This window comes from Serinus canaria, chromosome 28, assembly GCF_022539315.1.
Source record: "Serinus canaria isolate serCan28SL12 chromosome 28, serCan2020, whole genome shotgun sequence".
NCBI classification, from domain to species: Eukaryota; Metazoa; Chordata; class Aves; order Passeriformes; family Fringillidae; genus Serinus; species Serinus canaria.
This window is the reverse complement of record NC_066341.1, coordinates 4,978,614-5,003,338: the sequence shown is the minus strand read 5'-3', so window position 1 is coordinate 5,003,338 and position 24,725 is coordinate 4,978,614. Positions and strand designations below refer to the sequence as shown.

The 24,725-nt window shown below is 44.6% G+C and overlaps 1 protein-coding gene across 10 annotated transcripts in view; it reads right to left on the bottom strand.

The window, feature by feature from the left end:
• Positions 1-17,128, bottom strand: part of LOC103821875 (ceramide synthase 4-like) — a 40,372-nt gene extending 23,244 nt beyond the window's left edge. The window contains exons 1-4 of one of the 10 annotated variants that reach the window (XM_018921715.3): positions 7,124-7,231; positions 3,238-3,477; positions 2,570-2,762; positions 771-944 (exon numbers count right to left, since the gene is read on the bottom strand). In XM_018921715.3, the coding sequence (XP_018777260.1) occupies positions 771-944; positions 2,570-2,604 (209 nt within the window). In that variant the 5' untranslated portion in view covers positions 2,605-2,762; positions 3,238-3,477; positions 7,124-7,231. Of the gene's footprint in view, positions 1-770; positions 1,055-2,569; positions 2,763-3,237; positions 3,478-7,073; positions 7,261-16,880 lie in introns of those variants that run through there. The other 9 variants (XM_018921716.3, XM_050985972.1, XM_050985973.1 and 6 more) reach the window with 9 other exon arrangements.
• Between the last annotated feature and the right edge of the window lie 7,597 nt (positions 17,129-24,725).

Here is a 24,725-nt window from a genome sequence, read left to right as displayed (position 1 = left end):
AGGATTTCTTGCTATACTTTTGTCATAATGTCCAAATTTTCTGTCCTAAGTGTAATGTGAAAAACATTCAAATGGTTCTGGCCAGAAAGACCTTTGAGTCAGAGTAAATTCTTGTGCCAGCACTGGAGGATGACATCACAGAGTTTGCAAAAAGCAGTCCCAAAAGCAGATCTGGTAGCAGAATGAGAGGAGCAGAAATCCTGGCAGCCAGGCACTGAGGGGTCTGTAGCAGCTACAAATGTCTGCCCCCGGCAGAGGAGAGCAGTGGCACTGCCAGCCCATGTGGGGGTCAGTACCACACACACCCCTGTGCCAGGCAGGGCTGATGTTGAGGCAGAGGGCTCAGCCCAATCTGATGCATCTTGTTCGGGTTTGTCTATCAGGTGCAATACTCCAGATCCCCATCACCCAAGATAAAGGAGACTTGACATGATTTCTGCCACACTCAACCCAGAAATAGCAACTAACATTCACAGAAACCAGCAAAACACACACATAAACCTCACCTACACTGATCTGTTTAACGTGTACAAAGTCACAATGCTTGCAGATAGACCCTAAGGAAAGGGTTTGTGCTCCAAGTTCAGCACACTCCTTTAGCCAGTACACAGGGCTGAAAGGAAGGAGCTGAAAAATTTCAGCAGACTTTGTGACATGGAGTCTCTGTGGACCTCTTCAGTCATGCATTGGCACAGACAATACAGCCAGCTTTTGGACCCAAGCTGCTCCCAATGTACCTAAGAAACCACAAACAGCATTAAATAACTTACCTTTCAAAGGCACATCGAATGACTACCAAGATTAAAGCAAACGGGATACTGAGCAGGAGATCACGAGGCTGAGGGTAATGAGTGTCCTCAGATTCCTGCATGTCCTCCCAGGTGATTCCTGGGGGCAGCCAGAACTCGTGCTGCCACAGCCACTCATACAGAGAGCGAGCCATCCTGGAAGGAGGAGAGAACAGAATCAAGTGAGCCCTGCACACAGAAAACCTGTCAGCACAAGCCAAGGAAGGATTACAGCCTTGCTGAGGTGTCATCTGGCTGTGGGACTACAGCACTGCCCAAAGAACTGATAACCTGTTCACAGATCCTTATCATGGGCTTGGGAAATGCTGACTCCTGGCACCGAACCAAAACAGAGTAAAAAAGAGAAAAGTGCCTCAGAATTCAACGGAGTATTAGTGCCAAACTTCTCAAGTTCAGAAATTCCTCTCTACAGCTTGGTATTGTGGGGATGCTGCAAGTCTGCTCTACCTTTTATGCATAAATCCTTATTTTTCAGGAAATGCCACCTTAGGAAACTAGGGAAAAAGCATACAATTTAAGTGTCTGGCCCAAGTATTATTATAAAGCTTCTCTTCAAGCACAGTCCAAGGCCTGGCCTATTTTCTGCAACACTGCCTATCAAATCAAAAATTATTAAGCCATTTTATTTTGAAGATTTCTTTAATTCTGATGCAATTTCTCTGTTAAACTCATTCTACAGTTTTGGTATCTGAGAGATATTTTCTGAATCACAGCCATGGAGTCATAGAATGGGTTGGGTTAGACAGGACCTTGAATCTGATTCCACCCCCTGCCATGGGCAGGAACACCTTCCACTATCCCAGGCTGCTCCAAGCCCTGTCCAGCCTGGTCTTGGGCACTGCCAGGGATCCAGGGGCAGCCCCAGCTGCTCTGGGCACCCTGTGCCAGGGCCTCACTACTCTCATGGGGAAGAATTTCTTCCTAATATCCCATCTAAATCTACTGTCTCTCAGTTTGAAGGCATTCCTCCATGTCCTGTCCCTCCAAGCCCTTGTAAAAAGTATCTCTCCATCTTTCTTGTAGGCTTCCTTCAGGCACTGGAAGGAAATGTGACATCTTTTCTTGATTTGGACTTTACTATTCCCCTCAATGTTTCTTTTGATCTGACTACAACAGGGAAGAACAGGATGCTATTTCTTCAGATTTGACTCATTTCTCCTGGCACATGCATATCCAATTTGGTTTGAGGACAAAACTGATTAAAAATATATGTGTAATTGATAGTAAGTGGAAGCAAACTTTCTAATCACTTATATATATATATATAAAGTAGGAAAATATTTCCCTTTTTCCCCAAAGAAAAAGGGAAACCATCTTATGAAAAATGCATTCTTCTCCTCCACTGTGTACTGCCTGATTTCAGCTTTTCATAGTAAAACCCACAGCATAAAAATCCTCCTAAAAATCAAGAACCTGACATACTGAAGAACTGCAACCAAAAGAAGTGGAAGTATGGCTTCACTAGCACTGAAAAGAACACAGGTTTTTACTAGAGTTCAGTTTGACAATAATCAACAGTATTTTCTTTCTTGTGTAGGTCCTGGGCCTCTGGAAACTTCCAGGCTGCTCTCCATTCCTTCTTCTAGCTCTTCTTCCAGACAAAGCCTGGATGAAAACCACTGGCACATCTCCACTAAATGGAGATAAACAGGGTTTATAGATTCTTTAAATCCTGTTTTAAGAGCCTGACAAGCAGGATGCAACAGTTTTTTAATTGCCTGCCAAATCTACAGCTCTCAGGGGCCTGGAGTATAACCTACCTGTCCTCACCAAGGCCGTTTGGAGGTGGAAACATTTGCTACCAACCACTGATCCTCTTGCAGGGCTGTAGGATCCTTTAGGACAGTTCCCTTCCTTCACCTTTAGTGCTCCAGCAAAGCCACCTGAAACCAGGACTGTGGAGGTTGGTGACGGCTCACTGGTGACAGAGCTGGTTGAAGCACACATACACACCTGCCAGAAAAAGCTTTTCAGACTACTCAGGAACCATGCTACTCACCCCTACAGCTCCACTTGGGTGACACAGCCCTGTGCCCATGGGAGAGGGTGGCTGTGCTGAATCCCCAAGCCTCAGTGAACCATTTTTTCAGGATGTCCCCAAACTTCCTACAGACTGTGTGAACCCAGGTTTCTCCATAAAAGTCTGCATTTTTAGAGAAGAATGTGTTTGTACAGAAGCAGACTGTATGTGGGCTTAGCCTATGAAGAATTCAACATCCTGTCACCGTGAAGCATGGTGACACCACACCAAAACAACTTGTGCACTTCAGACAGTACTAGATACTAGCCTGAAGAGCCAGATAACCAAAGTGAGGTGCCTGAATTGCAAAGAACTTTACAGGCATTGGACATACCAACCTCAAAATGTTGGTAAATTTTCTCAGCTGTTAAAAATCTCAGCTCTAGTTGGGAAAAGCATTAGGAATACCTAGGAGAACTCCAGAGAGAAATTGCACTTCCTCCTTGGCTCAGCTCTTCAAAAAACATTTCTTCAGTAGATTTTCCCACTGTGCAGACAGAAGGCATGCTGGGGAAAGCTGCCATCACAGCCAGCTTTGTAGCCACACGATCCCACATTCTCCCTCCAGAGCTGTATATGTCTGGCAACAACACAAAACCACACCTGGTAGAGAACTCCCCTGAGCAGCTGAACTCCCCTGGAGACTCTCTGTGGGAGAATACAAAATAGATATCCAATTTGCTTAGGGGGGATATATAGATTCAGTGTGCTAAGGAAGCAAACTGCCAGTACCTAATTGACTCTCATGTGCAAAACACAGATAGGCAGGATCACCCTCATGGAATATTTCTTCATTTTTGCAGCAGTCTTTAAACATTGCAGAAAATACAGAACAAAAAATACAAAAAGCCAAAAATACAGAACAGGGTACTACATGAAGCAACACATATCTTTTGCAATTTATACAGGTCAAGTTCTCAAGTCAAGGCTGCTGGAAAGCTGAAGACAATGGTGTGTCTAAAAGGCCCTTTGAGCACCCACAGAAAAGTGCAAGCAGGCCCATTTCCTTCTCAGTTCTTTACACCTCACACAGCATCTATCCTGCACTGTAGCTTTGTAAAGTGCAGAACCAAGCCCTTCAGCTCTGAACACAGGTCTAACAGAGAAGACACCCCCTTTACACAGAGCTCAGCAAGAGCAGAGATAACAAACAATAGTGGGAAACACTGGACAGATCAACAAAAGGACTTCACGAACAGCCAACAAAATAGTAAATGCTGAAAGAACAGCTTTGGGTTGGTTGTAGAAAGGTACATGTAAGGATGAAATCAAAACCAGAGAAGTATCACAGCTACACCATGGAGTAAGGGAGGACAAGGCTTCAGCACTTCCCGAGCCCATAGTGTACCAAGAGGAGACTGGCAAAGTGGACTTCACTGAGATCCTTTGAGGTAACACAGCCAGAAGGTCTTGAAGCAACTGGAATCTGCTGCCCAGTGGCCTCATCCACTGTATTTACTTTGTTGAATCTTGCCTTTGCTGGTGTTGCTTGTTTTTTTGGTTTTTGTGAACAGAGTGGTTTCATCTGAATCTTCAGCATTGCAAAGGTCTCTGCTGTTGGGCTTGCTGAGCTGCTCCAAGGAGAGCAGGAATTGCTGCATCTGCAGCGCCTGCAGCAGAGCAGCACAGCAGGGCTCCCCATCCTGAGCCCCAGAACACCACTGCACTTAACCCTGCAGGGCCAGGTTCATGTTTGGTTTCACTTTCGAAGCAGAACTGTTAGAGAAGAAGCAGGACATCCAGCTAAAGAGGTTACTGCTCATCTCACAGGTAAAATGGCTAAGCAGGTTTACCCAGGCAATGTTAACTGTTGCTTTCATCTTCAAAGAGTTACTCTCTTGCTTCACTTACAGATTCCATTCCCAAGCAAAACATTAATATATAGGTACACAAATACTGATGTAAATTTATATGTGTGACTATAGCAGATAAGGGTGGAGACGAAAGAGAGAAACAGCTTACACATCTTGGAAAGAACTGGCTCCAGAGGCCTTCGGGTGCTCAATTACAGCAGACATGGGCCATTGTCTGCAGGTGGATTATACAGGTTTGTGGGTGAACCATGCCAAAGGTACAAACATCCCTGCAGTGGCTCTGGGCCAAGCCATTTAGGTCAGCCAAGTCATATTAGTTTAAGTGCAGCACCATGTTAATGGCCTGGCTGCCAGAGCAGCGCAGGGATTCCTGCAGCAGCCTTCCTGGTAGGGCCAGTTTTCCCAGGATGCAACCATCCCCTGCAGCACAGCACTGCCACAGGGGAAATCACTACTTAATGGGGAAGCACACCACCACAAGGATGCAGTTATGCTGCTTCTCGAGTCAGGTTGCTTTATTTTTCCATGGGGTTAAGGCTAAAGAAAACCAAAAAAGCCTCTTCAATCTTGATATGCTGGAGACCAAAATGGAGAGGCTTGTCCTATCTTCCCAAGAAATTTGGATCGAGAAACTAAGTCCTCCATATAGTTCTAAAGGTTCCTGTTATTTCAAACTGGAATTTGGAGCCATTGTGTTCCTGCCCTACTCTGGTCCATATTGCCTAAATTTGAGTTTCCACTGCCTATTACACATTTGAACTTTTAAAATTATTTTACTAAGAAATCAATTAGCCAAGAACTCCATGTGTAAATTCTCTCCTGATAGCTTTTCTAGGCAGTTTCTTGTTTGATACTTCCCATAATCCTGTCCTCTACTAAAACGACTTGTTAGAGCTACCCAAGAAAAGCTACTAGCTTAGACATGAAAATTACTGTATCTCTTTCAGGCAGAAATAAATAATTTTAACAAATAAAGCTCAGACTAACATAGCAAAGACTATTTTTTGAACACCCATATTATATTTAATATCCTAATCTCCATCTCCAAGGATTTTTCTTTTTTTAAACTTTCACACTAGTGATCACAATACTGGTATTATAGTATTATAGTTCTAGGATAATTTTTGCCTTTTTTTTTCTTTTTGGTAAAATCTTTTATACCTCTCTTCTAATATATATCAAGACTTGGTAAAATTTATAGATTAAAAAATCACTAAAGATTTGGTAAAATTTATGGATAAAAAAATCTTTGCTCCAAAATTCTTAATTACACGTAGCATTATTTTCATTATTTTCTCAGCACACTGAGATGGAGATTAGTTAGTTAGAGTCACTTGCCTGAAGGGAATACATTAAGCTTTTCAAATTTCACTTCAGTTTTGATATTTTCATTTCCATTTTCTCATCTCTGTTAGCCATCCTGAAGTCATACCTGCTTTCAGATATCGCATTACTCAAAACAACACTTCCCCTGACCAAGATCCCTTTCTTAACTATGTTTCTCTTGGTTCTTCACCATTTTAAGGCTTTTCTTATACTGAAAATTTAACCATGGATGACCAGTGTCCAAGGGATTCAACTGAAATTTATCAATTAAGAAAAATGCCTAAGAAGGTCCTCCCATGGTAATGAAAAAAATATTTAAACTTTTCCATATAGTTCCAGTCCATGAACTCCTTCTTGACCTGAGCTCTCCTAGAATGCTTCCTCACCCTGTCAAAGTAACATTCCTAGAGAACCCATCAGCCTCTACACCTCCACTTCTTTGAACTTCTTTTGCAGATTTTTTTACAAGTCTGCTTGCTCTCGCCATAACTGATGCAGAATCGCCAATCACATGTGCAGGTTTTGTTATTAATCTATTTTTACCTGCAGATAATTCTGTTTTATTTCTCTAGCTCCCCAGCCTTCTTATCTCTTTCTCTTGTGACCCTACACACCCTTTCCCCTAAAATTACAGCTTCTGGCAGAACCTCCATTTGGTTTTGAATGAAATAAGATGTTTCAACTCTGACCAGCAGCAAGAGAAATGAAACCACAACCTCTTCACCTTTGTAATCACCAACACTATGTTCTCCAGGCTCACCCTCCTCACCCAGACTCTGTTCTCCATATCCTCTTTTTTGGAAAATAATTGAAAATTTGAAATTATTTGTGCAGCCTTGTTTCTCTACCAATGTCCAGTTACTCTCAACTTCCTAGCTTTTGGATGTTCTCCTCACTTAGATCTATCAGCTGACATTTCCTGCCAAATTATTTTATGTCTGCTGTTTACACAAGAATAAATTCATTTTCCAAGTCACGTGCTACTCTGTTCAAAGGCCAAAATTTCCATCTTTTGGGAGAGCTCTGTTGCAGAAAAACCCTAAAATGTCCAATTAAACATTTGAATCTGCAAATAAAAGTTCCACAATAGACAAACTTGCTTACCTAGATCTGCAGAGAACATCTTCCTCACCCAGCATAAATTACATACTAACCTTCCATACCTTATGCTCCACTTGCCAGCTCCTTCCCTGCTGGGCTGCTCTGCCTGTGAGTGCCTGGCTCTGAGCAGGCTGCAGAGAGGACCCACAGCACAGCAGGGTTTCAGCTGATGTCACTCACCACGTCAGAATGCAAATCAGACAGCTCTTCTCATTCAGTCATCCCTCACTGAGGGGAATGAGTACAACTTCCTGGTTTTGCACAGTGAAAAACAACCATTAGTTTATGCAGCTAAAAACAAGGCCAGAAAATGCCCCAAATACCTCTGGCTTCACCATGTCTTTGGTCAATAGGTGGTCAGAGCAGTGTGCCCAAATTTTTCTTAGCCTCTCTCTTGCAACCAATGTGCTTTCAGAAGCTGCTCTGGGTACTCTTCACATGCCTCACTCCAGCTGAGCTTCAGCTTTCCTACCTGCATCCTTCTTTCCCCAGGCAACATTTCTATATTGCTCTTGGCCATTCATACCTCTCCCACCTTCCTGATGCTTCCTGCTTTTGTTTGAGCTCAAACAACAACTCTATGCTCATGCTCCTTTGCCTCCTACCATGTTTGTTTGTCTTCTTGCATGTTGTGCTTGGATCTGGCTGTCCTGGAAGATCAGCACCTTTACCTGCCAGGAGAGTCTCCCATGAACTCCTGCCAAGTAGATCCCTGAAGAACCACAAATCTCCTCTCCTGAAACTTAAGAAAAACCCAAGAAGGTAGATTCAAAATTTGAAATACCAGAGCTGTTTCTGCCATATTTTTCCTCCAAGAACCTGCAGATACTTCCCTACTAATGCTGCAAAAATCTTGGGCTGAACAGCAGCATTCATCAAATTAGTCTGAAAAACAAAGTGCTGTATTGAATTACCAGGGTAAAATCAAGAGACAAAAGCTGGAGACCTTTGCTGTTTGGCTGGTACCTAGTTCATGGCTGAATTACTAAATGAAGTAACATTCCTGTTACATGCTAACATGAAGTTACGCCTTCCAAGGGCAGAGTGAGGTAACGTAAACCTTGTTGTCCTGACACTTGGGAAAAATGTTCTGCTACTGAACATTAACTGTACAAACAAACAAAAAACAAAACAAACAAACAAAATCGGCGAAAAACCCCAGGAGACTGCTTGCTGATTGTTTGGCCACATCCCTGTGCAGGAAGCTACAGACCATATTATGGCTTAGTAAGAAAATCAGACACCACTGGTGTCCAAATAAAGCAGCTGAGGCATTCAAAGCACCAGCTACAACATCTCCACAAAACACAAAGTCCCAGATCTATGTGTGTTTCTCAAGAGTGCAAATGTAAAATATAAGAAGGAGGTACCTATAAACCCCAAATAAGCTATTTATCAATTTCTTTGCATTTTTTCCTTCATTCTTTCTCCTGACATTTACTATTTCCTCCAGTCTCACTGTAGAAACAGCCATCACTGTCTGACATCACTTGGTAGAATTGAGAAAGAAAATCAAGTTATTGGCCTCAGGCCACAATGAGCTAAGAAGTCAGGCTGGAAGATCACTCAAAGAATCAGGAGGGAGATTACTTCTCCTAGAACTGCTCACCTGTTCCTTCTCTAAATTTATCAGTATCAAAGAAAGAGTCAGGTAATCTTAATGAGATCATGTCCTTCAATCTGAATTAAGAGACAGTAAAAACTGCCAAAAAGCCTCTAAACAGCAATGCTATTTATCCACAAAGATTGTACCAACAAGCAGTTCATACACCAACTGAAGCCTTTTGATAGATTTTGGAAGAGAAAGGCATAAAAAGGAATTACACTGTGAGAATACACACCAAATAAGGCTCAAGACTTTGAGCCTGGGCAGCAATAACTTTGTGAGAAACTCTTCCAAAGGCAAGTTTTGGCCTTACGACTTTTGTGCATGGATGTTCAGATGCTGGAGGAGCAAAAAATACTTGTCCAGATAATTCATGACAATACATACCCCTGACACTGTTTCTACTACCAATTGCAATCACTCAACTGATTATCAATAACCCTGTTACTCAACAAACATATACCAGGCCTTAAAAAGTTTAATTCTAACTTAAAAATTGAGAATAACAAAAAGCAGGTAGTAGGTTCAAGCTTCCAAGCCATACTCAAGTCACATTAAAATACCAACATAGCTCTCAATAAAGCTCATGTGACAGTGCAATGCTTCTCCAATGCATTACCTGACTCTCCAGCCCTTTTGAAGCATAAACATTCCTAAATAATTGTACTGTTGTGGTTTGATGGCCCTCTCCTCACCTATCCTTTAAGAATCACCCTTGGCAAGCCCTTCTGGTCCCTTCCAGGACAGCTCCTCTTCTCCTGTCCTTTTGCCTTCAGCCACATCCAGGTTCCATAGTCTGTGCAGCCCTCAGCAGCTCTTCATCCATAGTTTCACCTACAATTCCTACTTCCCTGCAGCCCAAAGTGTCATCATTGCTCCTAATTCATACAGTCAAGCCCTATAGTGAATCAAGCACTCTTATCCCTCTTTCTCCGCCAGCCAGGCCATTTCCCCAGTCAAATTTTCTAATTCATCACACCCGCACCTCTGAGCATCCCCGTCAGCACTGAACTCCTGAACAGCCAATGCTGGGTCAAAACAAGAGAACCTGCTGTGTTAAACAAGGAGCCTAAGGGACTGATCTGTGCAACCTCTGCCACAGACCTCGCAGAGATCAAACAGTAAAGTGGAACTGGATCATCTTTAATGCCAACACAGACTAGAAAAGTGCTTACCTATTACTTGGGATTAATCTGTTGCATGAAGAGGGACGCATCCTGTGTTAGAATGCAGTACACCTACACATACAGTGAATGACTTTTCACACAACCCTTGCTCTCCTCCCTCATGCAGGAAACACACAGGTTTTAATTACTTTCTATGAGTTGGCTTTAAATTTCAGTATCAACAGTTCCACCAGTTTACCCTGTATTTGTTCCTGCAAACTCCCCAGCCTGTTCCAAAGCTTAGGGAAAAAAAAAATTAATCACACTAAACCTAAGATTCTTTTAAATTATACTCCTACCTGTAAAATTAGCACATGCTTTCATGACTTTTCATTTCAAAACACAAAACTTAAAACCTTATCTGAGAACATCTACATTCCCAACATTACTGTAAAAGCAAAATATGTCAAAAACATTGAGATAGCAATGGATAGAAAGATTTCCCTTTCTCCAAGATTAAAAGCATTGAGAGTCACTTTTCACAAGCATTACTGCTTAATGAGTAATGCAATCTATCACATGATGATGTTCATTGAAAAACACATGTGAATATGAATTATTCTTCATTAGCACAGATAATTTGAAAACTCTGTGATAGGAGCAGCCTATAAAGCAGAATGTAAAACTCCAGTTGTTTCCATAGGCATTGGGCTCTTTTCTTTGCTGGAAGGTGCCTAACATAAAGAGAACCTGCCTCCAATGGAGCTTTACCTATTATATAAACAAATCACTATAGGACGGTGTATTCCTTGTCAAGATTTGAAGGCTGCAACCACACTGTGCTATTTATCCAGCAATTCTGGCATTACGGGATGGCTTAATTACATGTGCAGTGGGACCTTTCCAATGAGTGATCCCACAGGACTCAGACAGAGATCATTGGGATTGCCCAGCCCTGAGAGTCCTCTTGGTCTTCTGAGGAACACGGTCACTCCTCAAGCTGGACTCCTCCTCTTGCTCTGCTGAGGAACCCCGTGTTTGCTGAAGGATCTGAGAGAGAACTCTGACACCCTATTCATTCCTCCCAATTCCTCTGCAGAACACTGATTTGCCTCACTGCAGCTGGCTCTTCTGCCCTGCCCCAGCCGACACCGCTGTGGCTGCAGCGGCTGCAGAGGGTGAAGAGCCCGGCCCCGAGCACACGGTGCCAATGCCGGGCAGCTGCATCCCCCAGCGCAGCAGCAGCACCTCCGGCTGCATCCCCCAGCGCAGCAGCAGCACCTCCGGCTGCATCCCCCCAGCGCAGCAGCAGCACCTCTGGCTGCATCCCCCAGCGCAGCAGCAGCACCTCTGGCTGCATCCCCCAGCGCAGCAGCAGCACCTCCGGCTGCATCCCCCCAGCGCAGCAGCAGCAGCACCTCCGGCTGCATCCCCCAGCGCAGCAGCAGCACCTCCGGCTGCATCCCCCCAGCGCAGCAGCAGCATCTCCGGCTGCATCCCCCAGTGCAGCAGCAGCAGCACCTCCGGCTGCCGGGCACAGCCCTGACTCACACTGCCTGAGCTCAGGGTTTATTTTTAAAATACTGATACAGAGGGTCACTTTCTCATTGCTTCAATTCATCACAAGCAACTTTACAAGAAAAGTCACACAGAAGTGATTATTTGGGAAATTCTGCTTTCATGCTTTTAATTCAATATCCTCTCTAAACAGAAAAATTCCTCAGATCTTTTCTTTGAAAACATTAAACACAAACTCTGACAATTCATCTTTCAAACCCTGCACAAAGATCTTTCAAGTATGCATGAAGACAGACAGATGAACAACAGAGAAGCCGTTGTCCCAAAAACTCTTACAGTACCTCAGGAATAAAAATAACACTGCTCATTACAAACAAAATAATGTGAACACAGCCTGTAGTTTACCTCTTTCACAATTTATTTTTCCTTATCTGTTTTGATTCAAAGCCTTGGCATTTCTGGGGTTGGAAGGCATGTGCCATAACCTGTGACTACCAGTGCAGCAACCTCAGAAAGAAAAGTATTTGAAGAATTTCTTTAGTTTTGGAGCTGACTTTTAAAACAAAGACACTATTTCTGATCAAAACCAGTTTCAGTAAAAGGTAAATCAGTTTCAAAGTTTATGGAATTACTGCAGTCCTCTTTGAACGTATTTCCTGTTTTTCCAAATAAATATCCTGGATTAATTAAAACTAAAGCATATTGGAAAAGAAGTGAGGAACATGCACTGGGTTCTTGACATTGCTATTTAATTCTGGACAAACCTGCTGAGGCATACTCACCAGTAAAGATGAAAACACCATAAAAACAACCCCCAACAGAACAGCCTTAAGTGGACTTTCAAAACTGGGAAAATGCTGACATTTTTTTTCTTTTTACTTAAGAAGAACCTGCTATAGAATGCCAGTAGAATTAAATATGAATCCTTCAATACAGATATACTAAAGGGGAACACACGCATATAGCAGAGACCCACAATAAAATGCAAACCTTTATTTGAATGAGGAGGGTGGCTAAGGACACAGAACAGGCTTGCAGACACACCTAGTTAAGGTGAAAAGCACCCCACAGCCAGGTCAGTGTGTGAGACCAGGAGCACTGAGTCACACCACAAGCAGGCCCAAGGACAGGAGCTCTGCCAACACCTGTGGTGGCCAGGATGCATCCAGTGGAGAACAAGACTTTGCATCCTCAGCCCTTCACAGCAGCTTCACAGCAGGCCCAGCCTGGGCTGGCAGCAGCTCCTGGAACTCAACCAGAACCAGAACCTGCACTGGGCATTCCAGGACTGTCCACACTGCTGGGCAGGGGGCAATGCCCAGCTCCTGGTGGAGCGTCCCCTACAGCTCCTCTCAGGTGCACTCCAGGTCCAGGGCCTCCATGAGCTCCAGCTTTTACAACAGAACCTGCAGTGTGTGGCATTGTAATGAAACAGTGCTGGAAATGTGTAAACTCTACACCTGCAACAGACGCCACTGAAGTGTTCAATTACTCAATTAATATTAACTAGAACGAGGATAATTAATTTTACTAGCAAGAAATAATTACATGATTTTGGCTTCCTAAAGAACAAACTATTTTTAATTAAGCCTTTTGACTTCTGCTTTTCCTTTACATGAAAGTGTGACTTTTCTCCTACAGGGAAGAAACCTGAACACACACTAGAAATACTAGCAGGATATAAGACACAGAGCACAATAAACAATTCTGACTCCAGAAATCTCATTACACTTTTGTTCTTATCAACAGGCTCTAAATTCACAACTAAAGCGGAGTCAGTTTAAAACTGCATGCCCCTCAGTTCAACTGCACCCCCACTGGATTTTCGTGTGGGCTTGTTATGTCATAGTAATGTCTGGATATATCCAATGAGACTAAATTTATTAAACAAATGTGATTTTTCAGGAAATGCTGTGATATAATGACTCAGAATTTCACAGAACAAGTACGTGTTACTTACATCCTACAGTACAGAAAATCACGATGGACTATTTGTTCTGACTTGTGCATGTCAGTTCTTTCATGCTCTATAATCTCCTTTCTTCTAAGTTTGTTTTTACCTGAACAAAGCCTAAGACTGGAGCACCACAGTGGGAAAAGAAACAGATGTGCTTCCTTTAAGATTGTATCAGTGGGTGCAGAGATCTACACTCTTTAAATGAAACTGCTGCTCTTTCCAGTATGAAGATCCCCCTGCTGAGAGAGGCTCCTTACAACTGAGAGCCAGTGTAAACTAGCAGAGCCATCAAAGACTAGACCCCGGCCTCCACCCATTCCTGACCAGCTCTCTCACAACACTGCCACCACCCCGCCATGCTCAGCACAGCAATCTGTGAGGCTTCACAGAGAACCAGCTTGTGAGAAAGATTTGGGTTTAAACCAAACTTTTTTTGTTTTTACTTGGGAGTGATTTTACCCCATGCCAGTTCCTCAGTGCAATTCACCTCCTGGCTTCAAAACCACTGGTGCAGGCTCAATGCAAGGTGTAAGGGGAAATGACAAGTGGCCCGCACCTGGCAAAGGTGGCACCTCTCTCTACAGAAACGCAGCTCAAGCTAATGAAACTGTACCTCTGCTGAGCTCCAAATGCCCATCTGATACATCATACCTGGAAATGTGTGGATTCATATAATCAAGTCCTTACTGACCTTTGCGCAAAGGAACCTAAAAAACCCCAAAAAGCCAAACCAAATAAAACCCAACAACAACAATAACCAAACAAAACCAAAACAAACAAAACTAACCAAACAAACAAAAAAGCAACCAAAAAGAAAAAAAAAACAAACCAGAAAATTAAGTCTAAATATGTGATAGATGCATCACCAAACAATTTCTGGGTGTATATACACAACTGAGGGACCCTCTGCATCATATCACACCAAACACCATGCCTGTATTTTTATCCTATTTCTCTCAGGAGTGAGTAACAAGCTTAAAGAACTATCCCCTACTCCTCTTAGACCTGAAAAAGTAGTGTACAATAACATTTTAGCTGCATTTTACTCTCTTGCAGAGAAATTTGCTATGAACTAAGAACCAAAGATTCCCTGAGGGATCTTTCATTTACAACCACTGCTTCCAAAATCTGGACAAATCATCATGACCTTAGGTGGCAACCCAGCTGCTACAGCTCAGCTGTGAGGTCCCTCAATCTGCTGCAAGCAGTGGTCACAAACCGAACTCGTGTACTAGCTCTGTGCACAGTGCTCTCCAAAAAGAGAACTCCCATGGACTTCTACCTTGGAACTGCCTCGGAAGAAAAGGAGACCAAGCTCAGGTGCACACCCAGATGGCTGGAGCCTTGTCATGTGTAGCTGTATTGACTAAACACTCCTTTACCACAATCACTTTTCACAAGCAGAATTAGCAGCTTTGCAGTTTGACTTTTGTGTATTGAGCTCACATAAGCCACTTCCTAGAATAATGCTAAAATAAGTGATCTACAAAGGCTTTCACTTCCTTCCCTGCCCTGCAAAGTATTGTTCTCTGCCATAAACATGTCAGAAAAGAAAAATGTGGACAACTCTGTGAGCCTGAAAGGAATTTCGCCCCAAGAGCTCGGCAGGGAAGAATCTAGGGTGTAATAAAGGCTAGAGCTAAAATAGAAAACAAAAATTTAGAAAAACAGTATAAATTTTCTTGTTATGTATCTGAAAGAACAGAAAGCAATTGGACTTTTCTAACACCTTTTGCTTCTTGAGCCTTCTTGGGCTCATGAATATGATCAAGGATTCTCATTAGCTGCCTGTCAGAAAAAAATATGAATTGCAGGAATGCCTTATTTAGTGATTTTTATGTTTATTGGGCACTGCCAGGTTTATAAAAGAGTGGCTCTTGTCAAGATATTGACTTTCCGGAGCTCATGTTCTCTTTGGGATCAGACATCATTTAAGTTCTGTATTCAAAAGGACATCAGAAAATGTAAGTGGTGTTAAAAAACCCAATGAAAATGCGCTCCATCAATCTGATGACCTCAGGAAGTGAAGAAAAAAGCTCCATCACGAGGAGAAGCTTTAAAAAGAAGCCTTCTTTAACTCTAGTTTGACAGAAAGGCATATACCAGGAAACTGCACTTTGAAGCCTGTGAGTATGCCTGCACAAGTACACAACCGTGGGCCTTTGGAGTTCAGACAGGTTGGTGTCCCCAAACAGACTTGGGAAGCAAGAGCAGATAGTTGAGACATCCTCAAACACCACTTGTCTCTCATTTGGCAATGCAGGGGCTTCCCAGACACTGTCCAACAACATGGGAAAAGGACACCAACTCAGACGAGTTTTTTATTTTGACTAGAGCTGAAATCCTTAAGCCCAACATGAAAGATTGGCAGCATGAATCTAATCTTTGCCACATATGAACAGAGGAGCCAAGTCTCTCTGTCACTCGTGTGACAGACAGCAAAAATAAACCCATTTCTATAACAAAAGAAAAGGACAATAGTAATTTTTCATTGCAGATGTTTACCCTCCTTCCTGTCTGGAAGCAGTTGTCAGTCTGTGAAGTCTCTACTCTGCTTTATCTCCTTAACATAACTCTGATGCTAGATGGGAATTAGATTAAGAAAATTAATATTATAAGCAAAATTCAACAGATTTTAACAGCTAATAAGCCTCAGCAGCTTTGATTCTCAGTAAAAAGCTCTTTTGGCTGCACTTTTCCATTTTGGCAGTTTCTTTGCTATTCTGAACACAAGCATCTCACAGTCTTATCTTTCAGTGTACAGCCTCCAAGTTAAAAAGAGCTTTGCCTTTTTTTTTTTTAAATAAATACAGAAAAAATTCCTCTGGATTTTCAAGCTCATGGCTATCTTGATAAACCTGAGCTTGTAAATTCATCAATCACCAGCCAAGTCTCACACCTCACCCCAGTTCTCACTGTTGGCTGAAGGAGAGGTAGGTTCCTTCTGAGCACAAACTTCACCATATGTGTCCTCTCACACACGTTCCATCTGACTTTGACAAAACTTATCTCACAAAACTCCATATTACATTTTCAAAAGAAGGAATTACCTTTAAGTTAAGATAAACTGATATAGATAAAGATGCATTTTCCAATCTGGTGAGCTAAAATTCAGCTGTCAGACTGCAAATTAATACCAGTCTGCTCCAGAAACGCTCACCTCATGCCCTGACACCTGACTCTACTCTTATCCCATTGTCATTACCTCCTAAAACCTACCAGCTGGTCTGGCTTTAAACGATTCCAGAAGTGGAATTTGCTGTCAAGTATCTGATTTGAGGTTTTCGGCAACTCCAGTCTAAAATTAGAGTTGCTTGGTTTGCTTGGCTGGTTTTTTTGTCGTTATCCTACTTGAATTTTGACCATTACAAAAATCTTTCTAAAAACAATTCAAATCACAAACGAAGTATCTCAGCCTCCTGCCCAGCTTTGCTGTCCTTTCCTCTGAGAACAGTTTTCATTGCTAGCAAGAAAATCTTCCCTCAATTCCACCGTTTTTCATGCCACGGGATAAAAGCGACACTCCCGTGCTCGCCGCGGGCTGAGCGGAGCCCGCGCCCCGCGCCGGCGCTCACGGCCTGGCGGCTCCCCTGGCCCTCGCCCGCTGCTCTCCGCCCGCTCACCTCCGGCCTCCCGCGCCGGGCGGCGCCGGCCCGGGCTCCGCCGCGCCCCGCGAGCGGCCCCTGCGCGCCCGGGCGGAGCTGCCGCCAGCGCTGCCCCGCTCCGCTCCCGGCGCTGACCCGCTCCGCTCCCGGCGCTGCCCCGCTCCGCTCCCGGCGCTGCCCCGCTCCGCTCCCGGCGCTGACCCGCTCCGCTCCCGGCGCTGACCCGCTCCGCTCCCGGCGCTGACCCGCTCCGCTCCCGGCGCTGACCCCGCCCGTCCGGCCCCGGCTCAGGACGGCCTCGCGGGGAGTTCTCGGCGCGGGGGACCCGGGGCTCCTTCAGCGAAATTGCAGCTGCTCTTTACACGGAAAACAGTGGTTAAAGTAACACATAGTATTTCAATCGAAGCAGGGAGAAAGTGCTCCTTCTGTGGACCACGGCTTTGGAATCAGTGCAGTACAGCTGTGGAGATTTTAAGGCCGGAAAAAAACACCCTTGAGATGATCTATTCTGTCTCGTGTTACGCAGGCCAAAAAAAATTCCACTCCGTCATTCTTGCTCTCAAGCCTTGGGAGCACAGATCCTGTTTGCTGTTCCTGTGCTATAATGCATTCTTGGAGCACTTAAGGCTGTTCCCTTGTCTCACTGAAATGCTGTCCATCAGCTCTTTCTTGCCAGGCTTTTCTAAAGCTGTAGTCAGCATGGTTATGATGAGCATGGTTATAAATACCTTTGCAGACAGAAATGCGAACAATTTTAAAACAAACACAGTGACTTGCTGATAGTTTTCTCACTTACCTATTCAAGTCCACCTGCTCCACTCCCACTAGGCAATGCACAGTCCAGCTGCTGGCAAAGGGATGGCTTGTAAACAGTCTCTGTTACAGTAGCCAGGTTGCCACAGCATATCAGACGGCGTAGTTGCACAAAGTACTGGGGCCCTGAAGTTACAATCCTGTCAGGAAACTCTGGCCATCTCAGAGCCCCAGGGGACACCTGTACACCTACAAGCAGGTGGTCATCCAGTATCTCCTTGTGTGGCATCACTGAAACCATCTTAAAACAGTGTTTGATCTGCAATGACTATGTTTATAAAGCCAGTTTTTCTGGGGCTGATCTGAAGCCCATTGACAAAAACTCCATTGACTTCCAAAGGATTGGTATTGGGCTTTCCACAAGCCAAAGTCTTCTTGTTTCAGTGTGTGCAATAGGTGGAACAAAACCAACTAAGACCCCTGGAGCAAAGGAAGGTGCTACGGTGTTTGCCTTTTATTTCCCTTGCGTTCGCTTTGACTCTTTTAGTTACAGAGGTATGACCCGAGTCCTCCCACTCAGGAGGACCCATCTGTGTCCTCACCAGAGGGTGCCCAGCACACAGGGCCACAGCAGCACAAACCTCCACACAGCAAAGCAGCTCAGAGCAGAGCCTTGGTCAGAAGTGCTAACCCTGCATGCCTCAGCAATCCATAATCATAAATCATGGTGAGTCTAGAATTACAAGTGCTGAATACTGCTACTCAATCCCTCTGCAGAGTGCTGCCTTCAAGCCATGAAGGATACCAATTTTTTTGGGATCTATACCTTGAGACATCCAAAGGGGTCTGAAGGACAAACATAGGCAAACAATCTCTTACCTATCAGGTTTGTTCAGTACTTCATGAAACGATTAGGATATGAGATACTTAAAAATCACTTATCATTTCTGATTATGGACTGCTGGACCCCTGCTGGGTTAGTGTTTATATGACAATATATTTATGAGTATACTCAGGTTTATAAAAATGTAATCATTTATCCAGCAGATGCCCACTGTGAACAGGATGATAATGTGTTCAGAGGTCAAACAAGTCCTCTAGTTAGAGTCCACAAGATTGTTACCCTCTAAAACCCTGTTCAGTGAGTCCAAATGAAGCTCTGAGCAAGTCTGATGGCCATTTTGTCTGTGAACCCTGGGATTTGATGCTGGGCACTGGAAAAGCAGAAGGGTGGCCTTTGCCAATGGGAACAGCACCCTCGAGTGGGAAAATGAAGTTCCTCCCAGTCAGCAGGACCTGATGTAAGCAAAATTAGTTCAGGCTGGAGAAGGCTCTAAGGAGACCTCAGAGCCCATTTTACTCCCTTAAGGGGCTCCAAGGGAGCTTGGGAGGGACTTTGGGCAAGGGCCTGGAGGGGCAGGACAAGGGGGAATGGCTTCCCACTTCCAGAGGGAAGGCTTAGATGGGATACTGGGAAAAAATTCTTCCCTGTGAGGATGGTGAGGCCTGGCACACTTTGCCCAGGAAAGCTGTGGCTGTCCCATCCCTGGAAGTATTCAAGACCAGGCTGGATGGGACTTGGAGCAGCCTGAGATAGTGGAAGTTTTCCCTGCCCATGGCAGGGGTGGAAATGAGATAGATTTACAGGTCCTTTCCAACCCAAGCCATTCTGTAATTCTAGGAAACTCCAAATGCAATTCAGCACTGGTACCCCTAGAGCTGGATGTGCGCAGGTCTGGCAATGGTGAGTGAATGCTTTGCCTGCTGTGGCACATGATCTGGGCAGAGCTGCTGTCCTTTGCAGCCTTAATGGTCCATCTGCCCGTCAACAAATCTCACCATCTGTGGATTCTTGCAAGTCACTCTTGAGTTGTGAGTCTCATAACACTTCGTCCTACCGTCTTATTCATGCACCTCTCCATCCTAAAGAGGATCCCAAAGCCATTATAACTCTAGACCAGGATACAGCATTTTCATGGGATTAGTTCATCTACTCTCAAAATAGATGATGTTTATGAAGAAAGGGGGAGGCTTGTCTTCAGGAGATACTGCAGTTCCTCAGGTCTTGAAAGAGGATGCTGTGAGACAGTGTCTAACTGTAACTGCACAGGTAGTTCATGGAAGAATGTGCAATTATTTACACCTGAAATTTAATAAGATGGTGTTGCTAACAGGAGTATTCTTTTTGAACATGCCTTTCTATTATAACTTTATGGATTTTTTGTCAGAGCAGGGTAAGCTGGGAGTTTTGAAGGAATCACTAGCTGACAAACTCAGAAATTGACTTTCCTGTAGATCATGGTGAGGCATATGTTTATGACAGGCAATGAGAGCATCAGGGGGCTGACACATCACTGATGCTTCTCAAGAGGAGCCCAACCATGATTACCTGCACCAAACCTCCTCTCTAGAAATGCTCATGTTCTGAATCAGTGACATTACTCATGCCAACACTCCTAACACTAACAGTCTGGGGAGTCTTAAATCTTCATGTCATCAGCTAAGCCAGGTCATTAAAATAAATCCCCACTGTCTTCACAGAAAGCAGGTATCTCTGTTCCAAGTCTGCTGTTGATTCGTTCTTTAGAGGCTATGAATTCCAGCTCCACCTGGGTGCCTCCACATCTGCTTGCTCACAGCACCAGACGTGGCACCATTTTGGCACTGGCTGTGGCCAGTGGGGTATTGGGTTTTACATGACTTAAGCAGAAGGAGTCTAGCAATTAAAAAAACTGTTCAGCAGGAATGGAATGGAATGTTTGAGCCAGTGGTGCAGAGACTGGATCTGTGAATGCAATCGAAGCCTGCACACTACAGCAGCAAGAGCTTAGTTTTACTCACAGGACATTTATAAATTACATACTCTCCTAGAGAGTGTGCTCAGAGTGCTTTGAACAGGTCTCTGCCATCATAGTTACCCTGAAATGCAGGGTAACCTGGCTGGTAGGATTTAAAGAACATTCTTGATTAGGAAAATTTGAAAATCTTCTAGATCTCTTTCCATTAACCCATGGTTATTCCTGTAAAACTAATGTCTTCTATGAATTTTCTGGTGTTGACTCTTTGAGGGTCAACACCATCTCAAGACATTCCTTTACTGTTGATCATACTATTGCCTAGGAATTTAACATGCAGCTTCCTGTTAACACCATTGTATTGATATTTTGGTGTATGTACTTTCCTTTTTCCCACTTAGATAATCCTGAATTCTGTGCCATTTAGTTTCTTCATTTGTTCAAGCCTGATGCTTGAACAAATTTTTTGTTTGGGCTTAATTGGGTCCCTCTTATCTGTCTCTCAGCAGCTGTTTGCTACCTGAACTTTGCCCTAAATCCTGCAGTGACAGGTGATGCCCATTGACACAGCTCCACTTACTCTCTTTCCCGCTGCCACCCCCACCCCAATATTCTGACACTGGTGTCTGCTCTTACTGTGTCATTTGGTTTCTGAACCCTAAAGTTTAGGGTCACAGAGGAACCTCAGCTTCTCTGTGCAGAGACAGCACATCCCACACCCCACACCTATCGCTGCTTATTGCAGTTCACTTACCCACTCCTGCTGCTGGCAGCTGCTGCACTGTCTTACTTCCACATTTTTCCTGCCATATATCAGCCTGAATTGGTTGTCCTTGGATATCCTTACAACCTTGGGTGTGCAGAGAAGGTAGTTTATTGCCTGGTGCCAAAGTTCAATATCTTGAGAGAAAGGTACAACTTTGTAAGTGAAGTAGAAAGAGGAGAGATGCAGACACCATGGACACTCTCAGATATCGTGCGAGCCCCTCCCCCAGCCCTGTGGGGAGGCACATGGGAGCAGCTTTGTTCCTATTTTAGGTACAGACCTAAGTATCCAAGAGCCATTTGTACTCTCTGTGCAGCCTGGCAGGATTTGGGTTACAAGCCTCAAAGACCTGCTATTGAGTGTGCTGCTCCAGGGGATTACAGGCAGGAAATCTGTCCCACCATCTCTGTCCTTCTTGAAAGGCTTTCTAAAGCATCCGACCTGTGGCTAATATTAGACACTGCAACTTCAGCAAGCAATCCAGTGCCCTTTCTGTAGTGCTTGGCTCTGCCCATACCTGCTGTGATTTCAGCCTGTAGCACCATTTTCAGAGTGAATGTCAGGACCTCAGGACTCACGTCACCGGACACTTAAGGGTTCCTTGCTGATATTTTTGTTGAAGAGGGTGAAGTGTCCCAGGCAAGCCTGCTGGAGCATCAGAACATCCTCCCCTTCTCTTGCACAGCCAGCGCAGCAAAACTCAGGATGATATACTGAATAGCTGATTTTATTAGAAACAAAACTGACTTCTTTTCCATTCATTTGCCTGTAAATTTCATTCACAAGTTCTCTGACACTCACAGAAGTACTGAGATGAATGCGTGCAAGTGGTGTTACTTGAGGTAACACCACGAACAGAACACTGGTTGCTGAGTCCTCATCACATCTCTCAGCTCTTCAGGAGTTGGCGGCCATGTGCTGCATATTGCATACACCTTTCATACCCACCCCGAGGCTCCTGCTCCACAGAGTGCCATGGCTTCACCAAGCCTTGCAATGGCACAGGTGGGACCCTGCAGCCTTGCAGCCAGCCCTAGGAATTAAACAGACTAGAATATTTCAGTTGGAGGATATAATGCAGCTCTGAGGTTTTCAGGGTCTCCCCGACTCCAGCTGCCGTGGGTGTCCCAGACAGCAAAGTCCAGTTAAGCACCACCTGTCCGGGCCCCTCAGGCAGGCTCAAAGCCACTGGCAATCTTAGCAAGCTCAGCTGTTAAGGGAGATCAGCTCTTTGGTGATTTTCAGCTCTTTAGTGATTTCAGCTCTTTGCTTGTGAAGTGCCTCAGCAGATGCAGGGAGAGAGAGGAGAAGGCTGTGTGAGGTTCCACAGATGTGTCTTTATTGGCAGCTTCTGCCAAACTGGGCAGAAATAGGGGTTTATATAGGGTATAGGGGTTTTGGGAAACAGTCCAATAGTAAGGGTTGAGGCAAAAATGACCTATGGTCTTACAGAGAGATAACAATGGTCTGAGGGCTGAAGAGGGGTTTCTTAGGTCCAGTCATCATGACTAGGCATTTCTTATCTTAGGCTGCTGACCACCAGAGAGGCCTAGCAGGCCCTGTGCCTGCTACAGGAGGAGACCTACAACAGCCATCTCATCCACCTGCCTGAGCCCTTCAGGGTTGACCAAAAAGCTAAAGCTTGTTCTTAAGGCCACTGTCCCGATGCCTCTTCAACACTGACAAGCTGGGGGCATTGACTGCCTCTCAGGGAAGCCCATTCCAGGGTCTGACCACCCTCTTCATAAGGAAATGCTCCCTCATGTCCAGTCTGAACCTTCCTTGGAATGGCTTTGAACCATTTCCAGAAGTGCTGTCCCTGGATCCCAGGGCAAAGGGCTCAGCACTTCCCTCCCCACATATCCCCTCCTCAGGAAGCTGCAGAGAGCAACAGTGTCATCCCTCAGCCTCTAAAGGAGACAGGACCAGAGCCCTCAACTGCTCCTCAAGGGCATGCCATCCAGCCCAACCAGCTTGGTTCTCTGCCTCTGGACTCATTCAAGGACCTTCACATTCTTTTTAAATTGTGGGGCCCAATTTATGGGATTGCATTCCCATTCAGTGGGGGACAGAACAGAAATGCAGTTATTACAGCTATAGTAAATTGTTTCAGGATTTGCTATGCCAACATTCATTTGCAGAGGGGAGAGGATGGTCTTAAAATGAACTGGTTACCAACTCGTTTTCAAAGCATAGGTTTCAGCTCATAAATCCTGAGTCATTTGCAATCCTTGCTGTTATAGACTGGGGGCACTCAAGAAAAGGGAATTTATCTCTGTTGTGGTTTGACACTGGTTAAGACACCAGGCACCCATGAAAATCATAATGAAGGGCTCATAAGTTGAGATAAGGATTGGAATAAAACACTCTAAGGGCAAAACAGGCTCAAACTTAAATGTATAAACTAAATTTAATATTAACAGAGCCAGAGGAGGATAATGAGGAGTAAAAGAAGCCTTTCAGTTTGTCACTTGAGATCTTTCTACAATTTGCTTAGGAAGAGGACTCTTTTTCTTCTGTGATGCCATGGAGTCTTTCCTGTGGGAGACAGTTCTCTGTGAATGTGGTTCAGCATGGTTCTAATTTCACAAGTAGCAGTCCTGCCCAACTTGCTGTAAGTCCCGCCAACAGGGCAAAAGAGTCTTCCCAAAACTGCCTGTCATGGGTCACTACTTCATGGGATGTAGTCTTTTAAGGCTAGGCTGCTCTAGTTTTGAAGCATGAGCCCTCTCTCTTTGTTCAGGTCTCCCACTAGACACAGCTTTTTTAGGATCCACCAGCTCCAGTGTGAGCACCATTTCTCATGGGTTGTGAGTAGATCTCTTCATCCCCCGTGGACTTCATGCATTACCAGGAGACAGTTTGTTTCACCACAGTCCTCACTACAGCTTGCAGAGAAATCTCAATTCCAACACTTGCAGCACTTCCTCCCCTTCTTTCCTTCCACCGAGCTTGGTGCCACCATGTTGTCTTTTTCCACGTCTTCACTTCTTCCTTTCTCTCTGACTAGGAGGAACAAACCTGCTGCTCATAAATACCACTGCCAACAAATCCCACAAATTCAAAGATTCCTGCAGGATCCTGCAGTGCTGAGAAGTTGATCTCATCTAGGTTCCACGTTGGGAATCACTGGTTGTGCTTCTGATGCCAGCCATGTGGCTCTGCCACCATGGCACAGGCAGTGATGGCTGCTGTGGTGCTGGCACCATTCAATGGCTCTCCTCCTGCAGGGCACGGGGAAGGGGAAGCTGCTGCCGCCCCTGCCCTTCTGCCCATGGCACAGCTGGCTGGGAGTGGCCTGGTGGGCAAGGCTCGCTGCAAGCTGTGCCAAAATGTGGTGGCTGTGGTAGTTGTAAGGCCAGCACTGGGATCACCCCTGGCAGCAGCACCTCACCACCCCTCAGAAAAAGCCACACGCTATTTTGATTTCCTTCTCAAATATGTCACCACAGACTGTTACCAACCTCTCTAATTGGGCCAGCAGCATGTCCATCTTCAGAGCCATCAGAGATTGGCTCTGTCAGACATGGTGAAGCTTCTAACAGCTTC